General features: G+C 40.4%; 1 protein-coding gene across 1 annotated transcript in view; it reads right to left on the bottom strand.

Moving 5' to 3' along the window:
* Nucleotides 1–22,145, bottom strand: part of LOC116822439 (solute carrier family 22 member 15-like) — a 61,758-nt gene extending 39,613 nt beyond the window's left edge. The window contains 4 exon segments of the mRNA XM_075072592.1: nucleotides 790–955; nucleotides 4,898–5,030; nucleotides 15,678–15,824; nucleotides 21,924–22,145. Coding sequence (XP_074928693.1) covers nucleotides 790–955; nucleotides 4,898–5,030; nucleotides 15,678–15,824; nucleotides 21,924–22,007 — 530 coding nt within the window. The 5' untranslated portion in view covers nucleotides 22,008–22,145.
* Between the last annotated feature and the right edge of the window lie 2,074 nt (nucleotides 22,146–24,219).

The following is a 24,219-nucleotide window of genomic DNA, read 5'->3' as shown; positions in this document are numbered from 1 at the left end:
CAGTAAGTGAAAGAACAGGAAGATAGAATGAAAGAAAAACCTACTCCCTCATTCCCACAAGGCAAGAAAATATAAAGAGACAAGAAAAAAAAAGTGTGTAAAGACTGAAGAAATAAAAGGGGAAAATAGGCTCACAACCACCACAGTTAAACATTTAGGGCCAAATTCTACCCTCAGTCACTCCAATGCAAATCCACTAAAATTAGAGTTTCTCTACATTTACAACAGTGTGATGGAGAGCTGAATCTCAACTTTTATTATTAAATCTATGTTAAATACTCATGCTGTCAGAGCGGAGAGATATTTTTTAAATATTGGATTCAGTACAGAATATGAAAAAAGCACAAGGTATGTGCTAGCTTATTTTTGTGGGACAAGAGAAATGAACTACTTTAAAAAATGGTGATGGGGTAAGAGGGAAGTGTTCTTGCCATCATAAATATTTTCTCAAAACACTGATGGTGAAATTGGGGGAAAAGGGAGTTTCTGGAAAAAAAAAATTGCATTGCAAAATAGTCCACAGATTATTTTGGGAATCATTATGCTAACCTTGAAATATCACCACTACCCTGTTGTCAATCACGCTGGCCCCAATCCTGCAGTCCTTATTCAAGCAAAATTTTGCTTGAAATCAAAGGCATTTTGGGTGGAATATTGTATTTATTTGACTCATTATAGTCTTTAATATGTACTAAAATAACTTCATACATTTAAAATTATTTCTAAAATTGCAAGAATTTACAAAAAAGAAAGTTTTGTGTAAGATATTAGCATCATTCTTAAATCTTACCTGTTAATGCCCAGTAAGACTTTCCTACATATTCTTGTGTCAAGACAAAAGACACTAGAGACATTCCACCATTCATAATCCCAACAATGAAGCGTGACATTGCAAAACTTTCATAACTTGGAGCGAATGCTGTGACATATCCAAAAATGACATCAAAGAACAGACCTGAACAAAACAGAGTATTAAAAATCTGGTCTATCAGTCTTCTCAAATAGAGTAAATTCAGAAAAGAGAGAAGGAAGGAAAGAACAGGACTGAAATACTTACCATAACTAGTGTTCTAAAAGTAATACACCACTACCTCGCTATAACCGCAACCCGATATAACACGGGTTCACATACAGTGCAGTAGCAGAGGGGCTCCGGTGGCACTTTAAAGGGTCCAGGGCTCCAGCTGCTACGGGGAGCCCAGGGCCATTTAAATCAGTGCTGGAGCCCTGCTGCCACTACCCCAGAGCTGCAGCAGCGGGGTTCGGGCAGCGCTTTAAAGGGTCCGGAGCTCCAGCTGCTGCAGAGCCCCGAGCCCTTTAAATCACAGCTGGAGCCCTGCTGCTGCTACCCGGGGGCTGCAGCAGCAGGGCTTGGCCGACGATTTAAAGGGCCCGGGCTCCCCGCAGTGACCGGAGCTCTTTAAATCACCACCAGAGCCCTGCCACCGCTACCCCAGTATAATGGCATTTCACCTATAACGCGGTAGGGATTTTTGGTTCCCCACGATTGCATTATATTGGGGTAGAGGTGTATCTCTGTGGATTCACACACTTGGGGTTACAAACATCTTGAGTAACACGAGAATTCCAAGGTGCTCCAAACTGTGAGTATCTATTACCTCATCTCCAAGTCAAACAGCTGAGGTCTGTAATACCAAGAATGGAGATCTACAAGAGGAAACTTACCTTTAGACCAGTGTTTCCCAAACTTGGGATGCCACTTGTTTAGGGAAAGCCCCTGGTGGGCCAGGCCTGTTTGTTTACCTGCTGCGTCTGCAGGTCCAGACACCGCAGGTAAACGAACTGGCCTGGCCTGCCAGGGGCTCTCCCTAAACAAGCAGCGTCCCAAGTTTGGGAAACACTGCTTTAGATAATACTATCATTCAACACTAGACCCTTCAACTAGAAGTACAACTGCAAAATAAATGACCATGACAGGAGTTATCAGTTGTAATCCGAAGATTAAGTCCCAATCAATTAACTCACAACAACACTCCTACCAGTCGGAGCTACTGGTAACTAGATAATCTGACTGGCTGATAGCAATTCAGCGATATCATAATAATCATGTAACTTCATAGTGTTCTAAGATATACTTTAGATTAATTAACAAAATGGTTTAAGAAAATTACCATCTGCAGAAAATGACGATTACACAACTAAATTTCTTCCTTCAAAATTAAGTACAACCATTGACCTACAATCTTCAGTTTTGAACTTTAGAGCTAGAGGGATGCTTCATAAAACGATTTAGAAAGCAGGAAATTGCGTTCATAGGGAACAATGGGCACAACTGTTTTATTTCATACAAAAGTTAAAAATGCAAAGAGCAACTGTAATTTAAGAAAATAAAACTGTGTCTCAAGAACCTTTTAATGCCAGCTGGAAAGGGGCAACTGAGGTAGTTCACAGAGGTTACAGGTAGCTCCCGAGTCTGGCATGTATATTCTAGTTCTCCAAAGAGAGCCATGTGAGGTCTCTACTAAAAGCTTATGTCAGTCCTGAGCCTCATAATCACAGAGAGATGTACATGTGGATGACATCAAACAAGCTGTCCATATGGACTGAAAATATGTTTTAAAGTCTATCACCAACTAGAGAGGAAAACAGGTTTTCTTCCAGACAGCAGGTAAGATGTATGTATCTCTGTCAAAATGTAAGTTAAGCATTGTAAGCTAACACAGTGAAATCCCAGTTTACAGAGTCAAGAGGAAAGGCAGCACACCAGAGAATAAACTACAGGGGGTCATCCTGACTCTGGGGTACAAACAATGAACTTGGGGAAATACAAGAAAGCAAGGAAGACCCCATTTTATCCTGCACCTACGAAGGAATCGAGTAGTATGATTACATTTATGAAAACGGGTTCTCAAGTAGGGTTGGTTGAAAACACTGCAAAGGACATGTTGGGTGAGATAAACTTATTTAGATTGGAAGTTAGCCTGTTAAGTTAAATTTAGTCTCTAGGAATCATGTCAAGATTTTGTTTCATATGTAACCCTTCTATTTCCACTATCCTTACTCACTTGCTCTTAAATCTTGATCTTTGATAATAAACTTATCATTGTTTTCACTATAAATATATCTCAGTGCTATGATATTATACAAGGAGCTGATCCTAAGTTGAATCAAACAAGTTAGTGTGTACATTGTCCTCTTGGGGACAGCAAGCCTGTATTTCTGTGAGTGTTCAGAGGATAAGGGGCTAGACACTTCTGGGGAATGCTTTGAAGGGGCTCAGGGCCTGAGTTACACCTATTGTTAACCAGCTAGGCAAAGTAAGGGCTGGCCTAACAGACTGGAGGTGTCAGGGAGCTGACACCCATTTAAAGCACAAGCAAGTCTCCCTCTCACTGGAGGCAGGAAAATGATAAGATGAGTCATAGCTCTGGTATGCCGAAAACCATCACAACAAGGTTTTACGGTAATAATACATGAGTTAAGGAGATATAATTACGTTTCTGGAGAAGGAGGAACTGTGAAAAAGCAAGATGGAATTAAAAAACTCATAATAAAAACTATGATAAAGAAACTATTAATAAGGTTTCTTTAAAGCATATGGAAGCACTGTAGTATGTGTCTGATCAATCTTGAAAATATCAGGCCAGGACATAGGCTTTCCTTATTACTCAAAATGGCTTGGATACTATCCTTTATCCAAATAGAGTCCCTGATGCCATGTGGTCTTGCGCTACACAAAGGGGTCCTAGAAATGGAAGTAATTTTTTCTGAGAAAAGCAAAAGCAGCCCAGGATTTCAATGGGACTGATTGAGAAATATTATAGGGATGGTAAAATGCTACCTCCGTTGTGAGATTGCAAGGGAGTGTGGCTGAAACTGACTTTCAGAAAACCTGAGAAGTGAATTGCAGTGGGTTGAAACTGTGCTGTTTAGACTACACATTAATATATTTTGACGTCTTGCCCTGAGAAGTTAAAAGCTTCTGCAGAGAATTAGTCCCAGTACTACTAACTGTATCTATACGATCTCCTTTAGTTTAAGTAGTAGCATTAGTGATTTGGGATCCAAATGTTCAAATCACAGCAGGACTGAATTTCTCACACACTGGCAACAGTGTCTCTTGAGGAGCTTAAATCACTTTAAAAGCAGTAGAGGGACAAGGTGGATGAGGTAATATCTGTCATTGGATCAACTTCTGTTGGTGAGAGAGAAAAATTTTCAAGCTTAGAGAGAGCTCTTCTTCAGGTTTAAAATAAGAACACTCATGACAACAGTAAGAAAATATCTTGAATTATGTGCTGGAGAAAGACTTCTTAGTTTTACACATCTGAAATTGATGGGTCTACGTGTTGCAAATTCTACAAGAAATTGCAACATATGTTCTCATCTTTTTATGGATGGGCGATGATTTGTGAAAACCCATACCACCACCTCCCCTTATAATAGACAATAATTACTGGAAGGCTGGAGAATGTAAGTTAAGTTGCATTATAGCTGGCTAAGAAGTAGTAAATTCAAAATATTATGCTGAGGTCTCAAATATGAAGAAAACTCTGGAAGTTTAACATATTGTGCTATACAGTATAGCCAATTTCAGAAAACCTTTGAACCAGAAAATAGATTGCCAAATAGTACAGAAAAACAAAACAGACAGACCACAAGTTCAAATGGATTTTTTTAAACCACAGCTGGTGGAACACCACAATCAACACAAAACAATACAAGCTTTCTTCACAAATACTGTTGCCTTAGAAATATTTCTTGTCCCCATCAAGGAAATAAACTTTTAATTGAAAAGTATGATGAAATACATATGCTGTGTACTCCCAATGGAAAAATACTAAATGCTGATATTCTAGCCCTCATTTCCTTCAGATCCAGATATTATGTCCAAATTGAAAATGTGTAAGAAACAATGATTTTACTTGTATCTTACCTGACATGTACACTGGTTTCCTGCCCAATCTGTCAGACAATGGTCCAAAAAATATATTTCCAATAAGCAATCCAGCAAAATACAAGGATGATGCCAAGTTTACTTTATAGGCCTCATGCCTGATTAAGTACCACTGTTGAAAATAAAAGGAATCTGTAGTTTAAAAACAGTGATATAGATTCATTGGCTTCTTGAAAATATTGAAGAAAACTTAATATTTTTACAACTACGGAATATCTCGTACCATTACTCTGTATTCTGGCCTTGTGTTATGTTCACTTGAGTTTTGTTTAAAGCTCCACAGCAGATTATGGCCTAACAACTTTTTAAATGTATATACTTCTGTCAAGACATTTCATTACAATATATTTCTCATGTTACGTTTCAATATTATATGTTCAAGCAAATTAGAAATGCATCACAAACTTTGGCCCATCAACAGCAACACAGTCAAAGTTATTAGAAATAGGAGACACTTAATTCTTAATAACAAGAACTGGAAACCTTCAGACTTGTTTCTGAAGCACAGGCTTACAATAGTAATATGCACTTAAAGCCATTTTGGCAGCTTAAAATTGAAAGATAGCAAAAAATGTTCATCAGGAACAAAGCAATATAAAATATGCTTTACTTGACTATTATTTTGCCCTGAACAAGTGTTTCTCAGACCACGAGAGGTCCATGGAACCCTATCTGGTAGTCTGCAGAATAAAACACTGAACACCAAACAAAGAGGGATCAAGGGATTGCACGGGAAGGTGGTGTAAAAGAATCATTCTCTTATGAGAAGAAGTTTGAGAACCATTAACCCACATTACTCTATTTTGTAAATGTGGGACAGAATTTATTTCTCCTTGCTTTGCACAAAAGGAGACTCTTTGGGTGAGATGGTATTGCAATATACAAGCTGTACAAAATATCAGACACTTTTGAGATTTCCTGTTAGCACACCAGGAACACACAACAGATTGTGTTAAAGAAGGAGCTTGACTTCCTAACTTACATTTTTGTGTGAATTTACTTCAATTGTTAATTTTAAAGATACATTTGAAAACAAAAATACAAAGCAAAAACCAACATCTAAATACTTGATAGGTCATGATTACGCCTATTATGTCAGACAGACAATAGGGTAAATTCGCATTCGGACATTTAATATATACAATCTGATTATTTGATCAAAAATCATTTTGTATCAAAGAAGTCCTTACTACTGACAGCTATTAGATGGCCTACATCAGGAGTTCTCAACCTATAGCTGGTGACACCCTGGAAGAACATTAAAAGAGTTTTAGGGGGCTTGTAAACTACCCTCTTTCTCCCTATTTTCCCTTGCATTTAATATATACATACATATATATATATAGTCTCTAGTCCTTGAAGTTGCAGAGATAACCTTGAAAATGTGCACCAAGCATAAACTGAAGCAGTGATACCAGCCTGCAAGAGCAACTCTGGAAGGTACGAGCTGCTCCTTTCATCAATTCTATAGCCACAGAATTTGACCTTTTCCCCCCAGTACGCCCTGGCATTCAGCATTTCATTGTTTTGTTTTAGTCAAAGCTCAATATTTTGGTTTGGGCCCCTGCCCAGCTGAGACCTGCTGGCTGTTGCCTCTGTATTCTCAGCTTTCCTGCTCAGGGGAAGATATCTGGATTATAGTGCATGACTCCTGCACTGTTCCACAGAGCCAAACAGCAAGGCAGACATGGCTTCCCTCCATTTCTTCCCTCTTCTGTGGAACTGGCTCTTTCAGCCAGACTTTCCTCTCTGCTAGGCTCTAAACAACAGTGCACATCAGAATATTTCAAAAGGGTGGCTGCAGTATCTAAGAGGATTCAGGGGCATATACATAGCCACTAAAAGGAGAGGACACTGCCATTTGAAGGCTAAACATACATCTTTCCAAAATAATCTCCTGAATTCTTCAATCAAAAGTTTACAAAATGAGGTGACCTTCATTAAATAGCAATGCTGTAAACATGAAAGCCCTTGGAGAATCATACTTGGTGTCATCAAAATAACAAATGCCTCAAAGTCTCATAACTAGGGAACCACTGATTGTTCCCGTAGTCTCAGATATTAGAATCAGTTGCTGCCAGGCTAATCAAAGCACTCGGCCCTCTTCAATATCAGTCAGCAAGATGACAAATTAATGACATGCTGCAGATGTTTAGAAACAGATGTTAGAAGCCAGCAGTTCTCAACACAGCTGAATGAAACTTTCAATATTTGTCCAGTATGAGCAGCACGAACTTCCTGTTTTGAAGCCTTCCTGCAGTACTTACAGTTGGGACTGATTGGTATTGCTGTACTTGTTATTCAACACTGATGATGCCAGAGATATGACAGGAAAACACACTGGCTTTATATCTAGGATAGCATACTAAGCCATTGAAACATGTTGATCAATTCAAGGGGAAGCTTTTGGCAGCACAAAGAACGGCAACAGAACTGAAAACAGGTACTTGGAAGAGGCCGTTAAAGTTATGAACTTTACAACCTCTTATCTATATTATGTGAAGAAATGGGCACTCAATATGCACAATTCCTCTTCCACAAAGAGTTTTGTTGTTTTTTACTCTGAAGTTTTGAATTTCTAGTCTGAGCTCAGAGATGATCTTTTTTCCCTTGTTTAATTTGACTCTGCCCTTGCTGAATAATTCACAGATCAACATTCAATTATTCTGAATGCTTGTTTCCAAAAATGGACCATGACATGGGTTCTCAAACTGGGAATTCCAAAATCCTGGAGTTGAGGTGGCGGGCTGGGAATTCATAATTCCTGGGAGGTTGTAACCACCTTGTATTTCTCTTATTGCTAAATGGGAAGAGAGGCCCTGGGTTAAATGTTACCACACCAGGTCAAGTTTGAGAACCACAGGCTTATATGAAGTGTGCTGGCATATTCAGCCACATACCTAAAACCGCTACCACAATTAGCATAAACTGACACTGTGGTTGTCAGTCTCCCTAGAGAGGTCAAACTAAACAGGTATGGAAGTGAACTATCCTCTCCATCCCTAGATGTGGCCTCTTCAGAACACAGTTAGAGCAAACTGAAGGGGAGTATGGGGAAGCATGAGTATCATATGAGATGCATAAGCAGCTAAGAATCCTGTGGCACCTTATAGACTAACAGACTTTTTGGAGCATGAGCTTTCGTGGATGAATACCCTCTTCGTCAGATGCATGTAGTGGAAATTTCCAGGGGCAGGTATATATATGCTAGCAAGCAAGCTAGAGATAACGAGGTTAGTTCAATCAGGGAGGATGAGGCCCTGTCTTAAGCAGCTGACGTGTGAAAACCAAGAAGAGGGAAACTGTTCTGTCTGTCATCCTGAGCTGAGCTGATGGTGTCAAATTTGCAGATGAACTGGACAGTCTCTAGGAAAAGGATAAATGGACACAAATCAGACATTAGGTGAGCATATACAAAAACCTGTAGGAGAGCACTTCAACCCCCTGGCCACACTATAGCAGACCTTAAGGTGGCATCCTGCAGCAAAAAAACTTCAGGACCAGACTTCAAAGAGAAACTGCTGAGCTTCAGCATATGCAAATTTGAACACCAACAGCTCAGATGAAAAAGACTGTGAATGGTGCCAACTACAGAACCAGTTCTCCTCTCTGGTTTTCACCTCAGCTGCTGAACAGGCCTCATCTCCCTGATTGACATAACCTCGTTTCTCTATGCTTGCTAGTCATATATAACCTTGCCCCTGAAATTTCCACTACATGCATCTGACGAAGTGGGTATTCATCCACGAAAGCTCATGCTCCAAAAAGTCTGTTAGTCTATAAGGTGCCACAGGATTCTCTGCTGCTTTTACAGATCCAGACTAACACGGCTACCCCTCTGATACATGAGATGCATGACATCTGGCAGTCTGAGAAAATAACTATGGAATTCCAGGATGACATTTTCACACATACATATTTCATATCTGAACTTTAAAAAGATTGAGCAACTACTGCAAATTCACAATAAAATATTCCATAGCCATCTTCAGAGGATCCACACAACCAAGTCCTAGCATCTTTTGCAAAACAAATTACACACACACACAATTACTGTTGCTCATGTATATAATATGGAAAATAAATAAAATGAGAAGATCTCTAAAAAAATATATATAGATAACGATCCCATTAATTTCAAGAAAATTAGAGATTTTTTTAAATATTACCATAAAATAGTACCATTAAACAATGTATAATATAAATTGATAACAGTTTAGCATTATTTTTTCCAAGTGAGTCTGCAAAAAACTCAAATGATCTGATCATGACAAAATGTAGGAAAAAAGAGAAATAATTAAAAGTCAAAAGCTGAAAAGAAAGTATATGATAACTAATGGCAAAGATCAAGTCTTATTTTATATTGTAAAAACATACTATCAAAACATTAAGAAATGCATTTGAAATCCAAAAATCTGTAATCAATCGAGTAATTATAAATGATATATGTTTAACTGACTTCTAGATGACAATTACTGTAGTTAAGTACAAAGCCTGAGAAAAACTAAAAATACTGCCAAATATTATTTACTGTGTAACAAATTATTGGGCCAACCATGCAAAATGTTGACAGCCCTTCAACTCCCATTGACAGTAGGCTCTTTATGTTTACACTGAGAACAGATTATGTAGTCCTTACTAGGGGAGGTAAAGCCCTTCTTGAATAAATCTGGAGCTCTGCTTGAGGAAAGACAACAGAATTTAACATTGGTTAAGTGACTAACAAAATGTAAAATGGAATGCATAATGACCACAGTTTAACAGCTGGACCTCATATTTCAGTCTGTGGCTAGAAAGTTTTGGATTTGAAATACATGATGAAGTCCTCGATATGTAGGTGAAACATCAGATTAAAAATACATTAAGCTATATCCAGGAATGTTTATCCAAGAAGAAAAGGTCTGAGCTACAGGAGCCATTGCCTTGATAGTAAAATTGAAATACAGAGGATCAAAACTTGCACTGTAAATGATGGGACAGCAAATCTGTAATTATGCCAGAGAAAAATATCTTCACTTCCATATCCCTAATTCAGATATTTAACTTTTGGGGTGAAAACTAATTTTCGGTAGTTTCTCACCTTTACTCTCAGAACATTTTGAGACAGTTTGGAGAAAGAGGGGAAAATATGTTTACATCAATTAGTTTTCAGACAATTCTTGTGCGCAAATGTATAAGTCAAAAAGAGCTTCTTTTTAAAACTTGAGAACTTACCAGGGACTTGGTCCTCAGTAAGAACAAATGCTTTTAACATGTTTAAAGTAATGTAGATTAGAAATAATGAAGTTATAAATGTCAAAGTGTCATGTGCAATATTGTACATGAATTTTCAGTTGTGATTTTAAACAATGCAATGAGAGACAATGCTCCAAATAATCATATGTATGTGTGTGTCTTAAGCATTATATATTTTATTACAATGTCATCTTCAAAATCAGAATGATGCCTATTTAAATGGGGACAGAGTACAACAAGAAGGATGGGAAATCTCTTGTGTCTCTTCTCATGTTCTGCAAGTCTTGTAAGTAGAGATATCCTAATTTCTTTTTTCAAATTAATTTTCTTTCATTTAAAAAAGATAAAGCATATATAGTTATTATATACAGAAAAGTCAGGAAAATCTAAGTTGTAGATCCACAAAACAATCTTAATTCAGTGACACTATATAAAATATTTAATACACAGTAAAGAGTATATCAACTCAAATAAGACAGAGGTATTGCTGAAGAAAAAGGGCTAAACTTGGAGGAATATCTAGGAAATGCAACCTCAATCTTCATTAATGGCATCTTCCAAGTGAATGTCAGGATAGTCTGAAAATGCAAGACATTTAACTTCTCATGGACACAGCAGCAGGAGCCGGAAACATCGTGCTTCACCTTCTACTACCCAGGAGACTGTGCTCCTTTTTCCCCACGGCAGACTTGTTCACCTGGTTTGTCACCTCAGAGCTAGACTTCCGCAGCATGCTATAGCTTGATGTGATGCTCAAACTACAGATTGCTTGTGGCTCATAGCATACATGCTAAACAAAGCAGGGTTGGTAAAAATAGATTATTTTTTGAAAAAATACAAAAACAGATTTTTTAGATTTTGTTATTTAAATAAGTTTTTCTTTTTTTAAAATGAACCTGTTTATAATAAGTTTAGGCCTTAACATATTTTACATTAATTTCAGATTTCATTTTAATCTCTTACAACATTTAAATAAAAATAAATATGCTGAATCCATGAGCCTCTATCAAAATCTTTGAGTTAAAGGCTGCTTTTTTTATATAAAGAAAGAATCAAGGGAAAACATCCAATTTTTGAGGTCAAAGTTTATAAATATGGCACAAGAGGTTATGTACTGTATTAAGGTCTTGATCCTGTGGGGGATCCAAGGGCAAGAGACTGGCTAAGTTATCACAGGTGTTGGGATCCAGCCTCTGACTCCAAGACACACCATCATCTATCTCATCAGGATCATCCATTTAACTATTTTATAGTTTCTCCCTACCTGAGCTCTGATTGTGTTAGTTCTCCAATTATGAATATTTATGACTTCACCTATCATAGAAACTTACTCTTCAGCTCATGGAAAAACACTGAAGTTTACGTATCCAAAACACTGAAGGTTGTTTTGTTTAATAAATATAAATTGTATATGCTGTTTTGTGTATTTAATTAAATTCCATTTAGCATCCTAACGCAGCTTGGCACAAATCATGAGCAAAATGTTAATTATCTAGTATTTATTATTCAACAATTTCTAACACACTAAAAATGTACAATGAACAAAAAATCTAAAAATATTCAGCTACATAATTGTTTAAATAAATGTATATAGTTATAGTGTACCCTTCTAGGTAGCAAAAAAACATGTACCAACTCCAGTAATAAAGGCTCTATATAGTTGTAAATCTGCATGTTTTAATGTTATATCAACCAATGAGAGTGCACCTTTCTTTAGAAAATAACTGAAGTACAAATAAAAAAGTTGATTAAAACTGATGACATAAATTGAGGTTTTCCACTTGGTGATTTACATCTTATACTGTATGCAGTCTTGTTGAGTCATGTCAGCCCCACGATATTAGAGAGACAAGGTGGGTGAGGTGATTTTTTTATTGGAAGAACTTCTGATGGTGAGAGAAAAGCTTTCAGGCTTATGAAGAGCTCTTCTTAAAGTCTGGGAAACATAGGCTATGTCTACACTGCACATCTTACAATGATGCAGCTGTATCACTGCAGCCACGCCGTTGTAAGGTAAGCAGTGTAGCCATTCTTTGTTGTTGGGAGAGAGCTCTCCCAGTGACAAAATAAAACCACCCCCAATGCAGGGCAGTAGTTCTGTTACTGAGAGAACATCTCCAGTCAATGAAGCACTGCCTACACCAATGGTTTTCATCCACATCCCTAAGCAATGTAGTTCTACCAAACTAACACCTGTTGTAGACAATGCTATGTTAATGGGAGGGCTTCTCCAATCAATATAGCTACTGCCTCTCATAGAGGTGGATTACTACACGGAGGGGAGGTGGTCTCCCCTCAATGCAGTAGCATCTTCATGAAGCGCTGCAGCTGCGCCACTGCAGCATTTTAAGCATAGACCTGACCTCAAGTGTCACAGCTAAATATAAGATGGAACAGATTGTTTAGCACACGTAGTTAACACATATTTCAAGGGACAATTCAAGGTGAAGTGGCTCAGTAGGGCTCATCATCAGAAGCAAACTCTTCACAGATACTCAGAAGTTTCCTAAAGAAAAGCTTTGTGTAAGCTCCAAAGCTTCTCTCTCTCATCAACAGAAGTTGTTCCAATACAAGATATAACCTCAGCCACCTCATCTCTCTAAGAACATATACTGTCATGCTCCAAACTGACTGTCAATACAGTTCTTAGCATAATTCAAGTTGCTAGATCTTGTTTTCAAAGCCCTGAAAATGTCATGAACAAGCCACCTCAAGGCACTGTCTCTCACAGGGAGAGACCTCAGCACTGGAATCAATTCCCATATGAGGTGAGTCCAGCTCTTGCAGCCTTCTGTGTTTCAGAATAAATTCCCTTAATAGCCAAACAATAAAATAACTCCAGCAAGTGAGCACACAGAAAACAAGCTATATCCAGACACTTTTATGTGGCTCAAAATACTGAGGAGGGGAAATACCAGGCCAGAAGAACCATGTCCATAATTTTCAATGTATGTAATGATGCCAAGATACCACCCTGATGGAAACTTTAAAAATGCACTTTCTAATAAGATATTTAAAATACCACCACATACTGGAATACAATACACAAATGAACAAAGCTATCGTTCTTATTGCAACCATTTACAACTTCCTGATTTCTGTACTCTTAAATAACTACCCTGATGTTTATTGACACAGATTTTGCATTTAAGGGATCTTTCAGGTGCTTTTCTAATCTAATACAATTAATTCAGTGTCATCCTACCAATCATTATCTGAAAGAATTATGCTTTAGGCTGTTATGTGTATAATTATACAGTACACATGGAACCACCAAAACTATGTGGTCTGAACAATCTCAAAGATTTTCTTCAAAACTGTTGTAGAGTCATTCAGTTTTTAACATGGATTACTTGACTGTAAAGTTCAGATATGCAAGCAATCATCTTTTCCTTTTCATAAGTTATTTCTCAGTTCAAATTTGGTATGTTTTATTTATTTTATACTGTTTTATTATATTGTAAAAAAGATGGGAAAGGAAAAGTTAGGGAAGATGGAACATATACGTACAGAAACATCAGCAGTCAGTTGCAGGTACATTATGAATTTCAATAAGCAATTTATTTAAAATTACAAAAAAGTTAATCATAATGCTAAAAATAGATATGCTTTTAAAGTTTTCTACATTCTCCTAAAATTCCATGGTGAGAGATACAGTAGCATTCCAAAACAATCAGGCTTAACTAATGTTTTTAAATTTTTGAGCATCTGTTTCTTAGTCCTGAAGGTGGCTCTGCATTAGTGTTGAATTAATAAAGATCTCTAAATATATTAAGAATATTTTGAGTCCTTTATTATACTAGACTGGAGAATCGTGTTTATCTTTAAATATTTCTGCCAGAAAGACTACTACCCATTGCTCATCCACACAATGTTTTTCTTTTGCTTTACACATATATATATGATAACAACACATTTTAATTTGCTGGAAAAACTCTGTTATAATACCACCTCATTACTGAATTTCTTACATGTAGGTTCATAGTCTCTGTGGTGGTTTTGCTGATCATCGATATAGAAAGATTACTTAATACATATACATTTTTAAAAACTAGAAAAAAAATCTGATACCAAGTCCCACCTAAATCTGCTTATCACCTTACAGAAAACTAAGCAAGAAGTGTTCTGCTTGAATTAGAGGATGACTACTTGTTAAAGTTTATCAGTCATATGTTCTAAAATAGTCTTCCTTTGTTTTATTCTATTCTTCAGTGCTTTTTGTAGTCTTCTAGAAGCTTGAATATAAAATTGTGACGGTTTCCACCACAACAATCAAAAAATCTGGCACACAGACCTAAGTCAATGTTGCATTATTTCTCCAACTGCATCTAGACCTTAAACCCTTCCAGACAAACATTACATGGCCAAGTTTTGGGACAGCAGTAAGGGAGGAGAAACAGATGAATAGTTTCTCTAGATCAGCAATTCTCAGACTGTTCACATACCAATTCTTAACAAATTGTTGTGAAGTGAATGGATGGGACATCACACTCACGTACCACAGTTTGAAAACCCCTGGCCTAGATCACATTCCCTAGCAAGATAACTGAAAATTGCCTGTGGCAATCAATCAACATAACTCGTTTCTACTAGAAGCCAGGCAACCCTCTCAAAAAAATGTTTAATGCAGGCAGGGATGTTCCTAGGGCAGCTGTATTTCCTGGGTGATGGGGACCCAGAAAGTAACACAAAGAACGCCTAGCTTTGAACAAGTGGAACAAAACACATAAAACTAAAGGGCAAAGTGCTATGTTCAGTGCCCAGGATGCAAACCCTGGTCCAGTCCACCCCCACTCCTCAAGATGGCATGGATATTTTGGGAAATCCAGAAGTGTCGTGTGAACTTAGTTTTCAGAATAATTTTAATCCTCCTATAGGGAAAGCTATGGGAGGACATGATGCAGCTATAGTCAAGATTTATTATATTGAATAATAAAAAACAGAACAAAAAATTAATTCCAATTCATTAGCTCTTCCTGAATCATAAGTATTTCTTCAGAGGCTGAATTCATTCTCAGTAGGAAACTGACTGTATAGTGGGCTAATGTAAGATTTCAAACATGTAATTAAATGGTGTAAGCTACAATAAGTTGTCCTCTTTAATGAAGGGCTCAAAAAGATGAAAAAAATCCTAAAAATCATGAAATTAAGACCATAAAGCAAATTTAACCCAAAACATTTCACTCAGAAGGATACTGAATTTATGTGAAGTAAAGCCAAAGATAATAGTATGCATAATTTGAACAATTAGATTATAGATTTAAGAAAACTGAAGAATAGTAATAAAGCAGAGACATGTGGGTTCTGGTAAATTCAAAAGTGAGATGCCTGGCCCAAGTGACCCATTTTCATCTTCAGCAATTCCTGTGTCCTCATGTACATAAGAATTACAATTTGTGCAAGCAACATATTCAACTAAGTCTTCTTCAGGCTTCACAACAGAGAATCCTGAACTGATTATAAAGAAATAAACCAGAAACACACAAAAGAATCATTAAGAAATGACACAGAACAAAGTACTTGCCTCAGTTGCTATAGATGTGAAGTTATCTGCAAATCGGACATGTCTGGCAAGCTCCTCTGTGCTAGCAGGAATTTCTCCCTGGTCAATATAATACTCTGGCACAGCCCCCACTAATACAATAAGCATAGACTGACAGGCCACATATACCTAAAAAGAAGAGACAAACAATTGTTTAGGATAAACAATTTATATGATATTTTGCCCTCTTTTATCACAAATACTTTAGCCTCTTCATTGAACTAATATTTACAACTTGAGCTACAGTGGTTCTCCTAATTCAAAAGCACAACAGCTTAGTGTATTGTCTTTGAGTCCCTATACAGGAACGCATAAGCAAGGGCGTTTTGCAGGGACAGCAGTCATGCCATATTTAAGATTTTCAGTGGGTTTCTATTAACATTTTGATTTTGCAACCCTCCCCCAAATTTCAAAATTCTTCAAACTTCTTATTTGCTGCTTTGCAGCAAGAACACAGAAAGGAGATTATAAACTACTGTACTTTACTAGGGACTTCTAGCAGATCTAGCACCCAAGGCCAAAATTTAATTCAATTAAAGTTTGTTTCCAAGAGTTACTAACATTTTATATAGCAACATCACTAAGGAATATCAATTATAGCAACAAATCAGTACAGCAAACCAATGGAGTTAGAAACCTTTAGCTTTTCTCCTTGCAGAGACTGAACCTGATCACTATGGAGGTTAGATTGGGGTGGGCAAATAGCCGCATGCGTCTCTTTTACAGTTAAAATGCGTCTCCAACCCCCTCCCCCATTCTCCACCTAACAGACTGGCGGGGGGACAAGCTTGGGGATTCTGCCCAGTGGCAGTGTAGTGGGGCTAAGGCCATCTGCCAGAGACAACTGGTGCCTGCTGAGAGTGGGGGAGCACAATTTAAAAGTTTCCCTAACAGCTGGAGTCATACTTGTAAGTCCCCAGGCATGCCTCCTCTTACCTCAACTACCCCTCACTGCAGCTCCCAGGTATTAGCTCCACATGGAAAATCAAGGGCAAACAGCTGGAGCTGCCACTTTAGCTCCACGGGGAGAGGCGGCAGCAAAAGCAGTGGCTCTCCCTGCATCTCCCAGTTCTTTGTCACAGCCTCTCCCTGCAGCACAATGTGACTGAGTGGGGCCAGCAAGCCCTCGCAAAAACCTGGGAGGGCACATGCAGAGACTCAGGGCTTCAGCGGGAGTGGGGCTGAAGCCCCAAGACTCCCCATCCCCACAGGGCTAAAGCTTGAGTCCTCTGCAGGTACCTCTCACAGTGACACGGCTGAGGCCCCAAGACCCCTCTCCCTGCAGGGTTGAAGCCTCAAGCCCCAGCAGGGGCACCCCATAGGGCAGAAGCCCCAGCAGGTGTCCCCCGGCTCTCAAACTCCTGAAGATTGTTGTATGCAGTTCAGAGGGTCTGTCAGCTTGGCCACCCCTGGGCTACATAGTAGAAAAAGAAAGTTTTCCAGCAAAAGGCTCATGAGACTCTCCCTGCAGGCTTCAGGAGGTCCACAGTAAGTTTGAATGCCTGGTATAAGAAGTGCAATCTTAGTTCTGTGTTTCTAATTTTTTTTTCTTTAACCCAACTTTCTTGAAAAATAATATATACCCAAACCTTAACTACTTTTTGATGTTGTATTGTCTATGGAAGGAACTCAACTCTGGAGCTATTTTCCCTCCACAGGTCCAGCAGGGCCCAATACATCTTGTCCTGCAGCTTGATTTGGGGATTGGATCTGTTTATATTTGGATTAGCCAAGGTGTTTACATGCCTACTCATAAATATGATCAATGCAGTTTTAGAAATAAAAAAAATAAGTATGCTGTACTCTGGAATGATACAAAATGATAAAATCTCAAGCATTAGGAAAAATTGTAACAAACCAAGTAAGAGAAGTGTTCAATTAAAAGGTCTATTTAAAGAAACATTTAAGATACACTATTCATAGACTCATAGACTAATAAACTTTAAGGTCAGAAGGGACCATTATGATCATCTAGTCTGACCTCCTGCACAATGCAGGCCACAGAATCTCACCCACCCACTTCAATAACAAACCCCTAACCTATGTCTGAGTTACTGAAGTCCTCAAATTGTGGTTTGAAGATCTCAAGCTGCAAAGAATCCTCCTGCAAGTGACCTCTGCCCCATGCTGCAGAGGAAGGCGAAAAACCTCTAGGGCCTCTGTCAATCTGCCCTGGAGGAAAATTCCTTTCCGACTCCAGATATGGCGATCCGTTAAACTCTGAGCATGTGGGCAAGACTCACCAGCCAACACCCAGGAAAGAATTCTCTGCAGTAACTCAGATCCCATCCCATCTAACATCCCATCACAGATCACTGGGCATACTTACCTGCTGATAATGAAAGATCAACTGACAAATTAATTGCCAAAATTACACTATCCCATCATACCATCCCCTCCATAAACTTATCAAGCTAAGTCTTAAAGCCAGATATGTCTTTTGCCCTCACTACTCCCCTTGGAAAGCTGTTTCAGAACTTCATTCCTCTAATGGTTAGAAACCTTCATCTAATATCAAGTCTAAACTTCCTAGTGTCCAGTTTATATCCATTTGTTCTTGTGTCCACATTGTTACTAAGCTCAAATAATTCCTCTCCCTCCCTAATATTTATCCCGCTGATATATTTATAAAGAGCAATTATATCCCCCCTCAACCTTCTTTTGGTTAGGCTAAACAAGCCAAGCTCTTTGAGTCTCCTTTCTTAAGACAGGTTTTCCATTCCTCGGATCATCCTAGTAGCCCGTCTCTGTACCTGTTCCAGTTTGAATTCATCCTTCTTAAACATGGGAGACCAGAACTGCACAGAGCATTCCAGATGAGGTCTCACCAGTGCCTTGTATAACGGTACTAACACCTCCTTATCTTTGCTGGAAATACCTTGCCTGATGCATCCTAAAACTGCATTAGCTTTTTTAACGGCCATATCACATTGGCGTTTCATAGTCATCCTGTGATCAACCAATACTCCGAGGTCCTTCTCCTCCTCCGTTACTTCCAGCTGATGTCTCCCCAATTTACACTAAAATTCTTGTTATTAATCCCTAAATGCATGACCTTGCATTTTTCACTATTAAATTTTATCCTATTACTATTGCTTCAATTCACTGAGAAATTGATTTTAATATTACCTTTTAAGTTTTAAAGTTTATATTTCACTTCTGTCTTTTTTAATTGGCACTATTTTTTTTAACAGTTTGCATATGAACCATGTTAGTCAATGGAAGTTATTGGGTATTTAGATCTTCTGAAAAACCAGATGAGCTAGAGACAGCTGCCTGGCATCAGCCCCCAAGACTTATGGGCAGAACAAAAACTTAAGTGCTTCTTGAGCCAAAGACAATCAGTTCTGAAGAAGTTACAAAAGTACAGTAAGGACTAAAGAAATACTGCCATGTTAGTCTGTATCTACAAAAACAACAAGGAGTCCGGTAGCACCTTAAAGACTAACAGATTTATCTGGGCATAAGATTTCGTGGGTAAAAAAACCAACTTCTTCAGATGCATAGATTGAAAGTTACAGATGCAGGCATAATATAATGACACATGAAGTGAAGGGAGTTATCTCACAAGTGGAGAACCAGTGTTGAACAGGGCCAATTCAATCAGGGTGGATGTAGTCCACTCCCAATAATAGATAAGGAAGTGTCAATTCCAGGAGAGGCAAAGTTGCTTTTGTAATGAGCCAGCCACTCCCAGTCCCTATTCAAGCCCAAATTAGTGGTGTTAAATTGGCAAATGAATTTTAGTTCTGCTGTTTCTCTTTGAAGTCTGTTTCTGAAGTTTCTTTGTTCAAGAATAGTTACTTTTAAATCTGTTATAGAATGTCCAGGAAGATTGAAGTGTTCACCTATTGGCTTTTGTATGTTACCATTCCTGATTAATAATACAATAAGCATGCCAAACAGTTCAATTACAAATGCAAGAGAATGTTAGATTTCAAACAGAAAGCAGCCAGCAAACGGCCAAGGCAACAGCTATTCTGTCTACACCAAGGTCCTAAATCAGGGATGGCCAAACTATAGCCGGGGGGCCATATTTGGCCCTCCAGATGTTTTAATCTGGCCCTCAAACTCCAGCCAGGGAGCGGGGTCAGGGGCTTGCCCTGCTCCGTGCAGCTCACAGAGCAGTGGCATGTCCCCCCTCTGACTCCTACGCACAGGGGCAGCCAAGGGGCTCTGCATGCTGCCCTCTCCCCAAATGTCACCCTCTCAGCTCCTACTGGCCAGGAACCGCAGCCAATGAGAGCTGCAGGAGCAGCACCTGCAGACAGGGCAGCATGCAGAGCCGCCTGGTCACAGCTCTGCATAGGAGCCAGAGGGAGGACATGCCGCTGCTTCTGGGAGGTGCTTGAGGTAAGTGTCGCCTGGAGGCTGCACCCGATCCCCTCTACCCCCTGCCCTGATCCCCCTCCTGCCCTCCGAACCCCTTAGTCCCAGTCCGAAGCACCCTCCTGCACCCCCAACCCCTCATATCCAGCCCCATCCTAGAGCCTGCACCCCCAGCCGGAGCCCTCAACCCTTCCACATTCCAGCCCCCAATTTTGTGAGCATTCATGGCTCACCATACAATTTCCATTCCCAGATGTGGCTCTCGGGCCAAAAAGTTTGTCCACCCCTGTCCTAAATCATCTTCCATCCTTGAGGCTCATTCCTACTGGAAGAACCAAAACCCATCCATCTAAAACCACAGAGGGTGCTATCTCTTATCTCTAGATGAAATCTAGGAAAATGATAGTGTTTTCTTGACGTGAGAAGTTTACATATGCCCCCAAATACCCCACCACATCTCTGACAATGAAAAATGCATGGAGCAGCAAACATACTGTCCATCTGGCAGCTCCACCTCAGATCACTGCAGAAGAAATCCTGAAGAACAAGTGGTTTTGTGATCAAAAAGACACTGGTAGTTTGTTTGTTTGTTTTCTTTGCATTTGATTTTTTAAAAACAAAAGATTTAGAATAGTAAACTTCAACACCTTCATCTATCTCATGTGAGTGGAGCCATAAAAGATCAGCAGCTTTTCCAACACCATCCATGCTTTTTTGTTACACTGTAGCTACAAGGAAATCTTCCTGGGGTTAATCTTGAAAGGCCAAATTGTAAACTTCAGCTACAGAAAAATATAGCAATTATTCTCCACAATCCTACAGCATATTTAAGTACTATCCCAATTTCACAATAGGGAAAAATGATATGTAAAGAGCTTAAGGGACTTGCCCAAGATCATACAGCAGGTCACTGACAGATACAAGAAGAGAACACAGAAGTTCTTGACTTGCAGTATTATGGCTCAACCTCCTGACCTACAGTGCATGTCAACATATTCACAGGCTAAAATATAAAATTTACTACCAAAGATTATTTGTATACTGGCTCATGCACATCCAGACTTCTACCTTATATTAAAATAACACATGTAAATGTTTCCATCTTGGCCTTCCAAAGTCCAAGGGAACTTCAGAAGATAAACAACCAATGACAACATCCGCTTAAAAGGATAAAGACTGGTTTGCACTGTAGGGAATGTATGAACAGGGAACAGCCTAGTTTAAAATATTCAATAACCTTCTTGCCTAACGATGTAAAACTATTCTGAAAAGAATTTCATTTAACACGTATTTTTATAGTACAGTATCCACGTGATGTATTTTGGAAACACTATTAGATAGGCTGGACTCTAGGTTAATTATGTGAGAGCCAGAGAGAGCTTCAGTCTGGTGGTTATTCCAGGAGGTTATGAAGAGAGGCCAGCAGGGTTCCGTGCCAAGAACCCAGAAAGAAACCCAACCCCTCGGCTGCGAGAGGGAATTCCCTCCTCTCCCCTGCCAGCCCGGCTGAGCTAATCCGCTCGCGCCTAGGTCTCCGCGGGGACCGGCTCACGCTGGCAGGGGACGCAGCGCAGCCACTCAGACTCCAGTCTGACACCCCCGCCCCCCGGACTGGGCTCACGCAGGGTTTAAACCAGGCACCGCCAGCGGCGCGGACCCACACGTTTGCTGGAGCTAAGGAAAGAAGCTTCTGCGCCCTCTCCGCCCCGCCCCGCCCACGCGCGTCCTCAGGGCAGCCGCCACCGCCCCTCTCGTGCCCCATGAAATCGCTCGCTGCCTCCTCACTCCACGCCCAGCGGCACCCTGGCCCGCCCCCCTGCGCAGCAAATGAGAGCAGATCACCGCCCGCGACCGGCGCAGGCCGGGCTGACCAGCTGCGCGTCCGCCTCCCCCTCCCACCTGTAGCAGCACCAGGAAGGCGGTGAGGCGCTTCTGGCTCCGGCCGAATTCCCCCACGGAGCCGAACGCCTCGTCCAGCTCCATGGCTCCGCGGCATCCCCGCCACCAGGCGCGAGCGGGGCGCCCTCTAGCGGCAGGAAAAGCCTCAGCTCGCAGGGGAGGGAAGAGGCAGCGGGCGGCGAGCGCGGCCCTCCTCAGCCACCAACCGTCTCCTCGCCGAGCGCGAGGTTGAAGCGCCGCCCCCGGGAGGAGAGGGGTGGGAGCATCCGCCCCGTCGCTCAGGCGGGGAAGTTGTATCTCCCTGGGGCCAGGTACGGTGGGAGGCAGCGTCTGCGGAGAGTAACTAGATAGCGTGAAAAATCGGGCGGGAGTTTTAGCCTCGTATATAAGAAAAAGGCCCAAATATTGGGACTGTCCCTATAAAAGCAAGGCACCTGGTCAGCCTATGTGCCCCAAACAGCAGGGGCGGGGCAGTACCCTGAAGTACATGGCCTGAGAAACAGTAACTTAGAAAGCAAAATAGTAGTGAGGCCATAACAGAGCCCCCGGAGTGGGGCAAGGAGCTGAAGGTTCTGCTTGTGTCTACACTACAGTGTAAGCCTGGGGTTGGAGCTGAGACCTACCCCCTTTCCTTCCCTGCTAACCTAGGGCTCATCCACACCTGAGTCAAGCTGGGACTGAGGCTTCAAACCCTGTTGTTTCACAGGCAGTGTAGCTGCAGCTCCACTAGAATTGTACTCTAGGATTCTACCAAAAGTATCCCACTGGCTGACTTCCATCCCAGATTGGAATCTTAGGGCTTGTCTACACTGGCAATTTACAGCACTGCAAGTTTCTGGCTCAGGGGTGTGAAAAAACACCCCCTGAGTGTAGCAAGTTTCAGCACTGTAAATTAAAGCACCAGTGTAGACAAGGCCTAAGATTCCAGTCCAACTCTATTGTAGTTGATGGGACTATGACACTGTGCTGCGACCACACAAATCACGTCAAAGCACTGCCACGGCAGCGCTTTAGCATTGCCAGTGTAGACTAGCCCTTATGCACAGCTTTAGAGAGCTCCTCCACAATTATAGTGTCTGTTAAAATGCTTAGGGTTTTTTTTGTTTGTTTTTTAAATATATCTCTTGTAAGTTGTATATACGCTATGTGGATGGCTAATTTGGAGGTCACTTCAGATTTGTTGACCCTTCATTTTACATATTGACAAACTCTTACCCTTAATTATTGATACTGGGAGTCAATAAATTATTATGGTCTAAATAGAAGTAAATAACTTGTAGAATTACCATCATGTGGGAGGAGATACATAGTTATATGGCTATTTGATTTCTTATTAGTAATGTTCCCTAAAATTCTCCTTTGTAGGTCCTGTCAAGTCTGTTTTTCCAGCTTTCAGGCCACAAGAGATCCTGGGCAATACTTGGCCAGAGCTCAGGGTAGAGGTCTGCTCCCTTCCATTGCCTGCCCTTTTTTGAGGTGCTCTGATTCCCCTTTTAAGCCCCATCTTCAGTTTGTGCAGGCTTAAAATCAAAAAGGTGATTACTTTCAAGAATGAATTATGGTGCCATGGAAGGAACAATGCCTCTTTTCCCACATCTCTGAAGTTACTTTCCTTTGTAATGTGCTTTGAGTTCTATAGATGAAAAAAGCCAAGTATTTCATTAATGGGATGTTAACTGATGCATTGGAGGGTCTTTCACCTTCCATATTCATGGAAACAGAATTGCAGAATCTGACTGACTGGCAGAGTGAATGTAGAATTCTCATATTATGCTTGGGAGAGGGAAAAATGTAATCCAGTCCTCTTCTGCTCCCCTAGCCCTCTGCACCCTCTCAGTTCCTTGCAGATCTAAATCCAGTGATCCCAGCTGTAATTTGTAGGGAAGAAAAAGAAAGTAGTTTGTTGGGAACAGAACCGTTCTTCTGCAACTCCCACTGGTATTATTGCACCTTGTCTGCTACACTGAGCCCATCTTCTTCTCTGTACATAGTACTTCCTTAACCAGTTGCAGCGTGTGATGGCAGTGCAGTATTGAGACAGACACTAAACATTTGAAGGGGAAGAACATTGATAAAGAACTGTGATTCATAGATTCCAAGGCCAAAAGAGACCATGGTGATCTAGACTGACCTCCTGTATAACACAGGTCCTAGAACTTCCCCCAAAATAAGTCCCAGAGCCAGAGCTGTCACATCTATAGGGTAGACTGGGGCAATCATCATGAGCTCCATGCTTCAGGGAGACACCATGTGGGGGTGGGGGTGCAGGGCAGCCCAGGAGACTATTGGGGGGGCC

This window comes from Chelonoidis abingdonii, chromosome 15 (genome assembly GCF_003597395.2).
Source record: "Chelonoidis abingdonii isolate Lonesome George chromosome 15, CheloAbing_2.0, whole genome shotgun sequence".
In the NCBI taxonomy this organism is placed as follows: Eukaryota; Metazoa; Chordata; order Testudines; family Testudinidae; genus Chelonoidis; species Chelonoidis abingdonii.
This window is presented reverse-complemented; position numbering and strand designations above follow the sequence as displayed.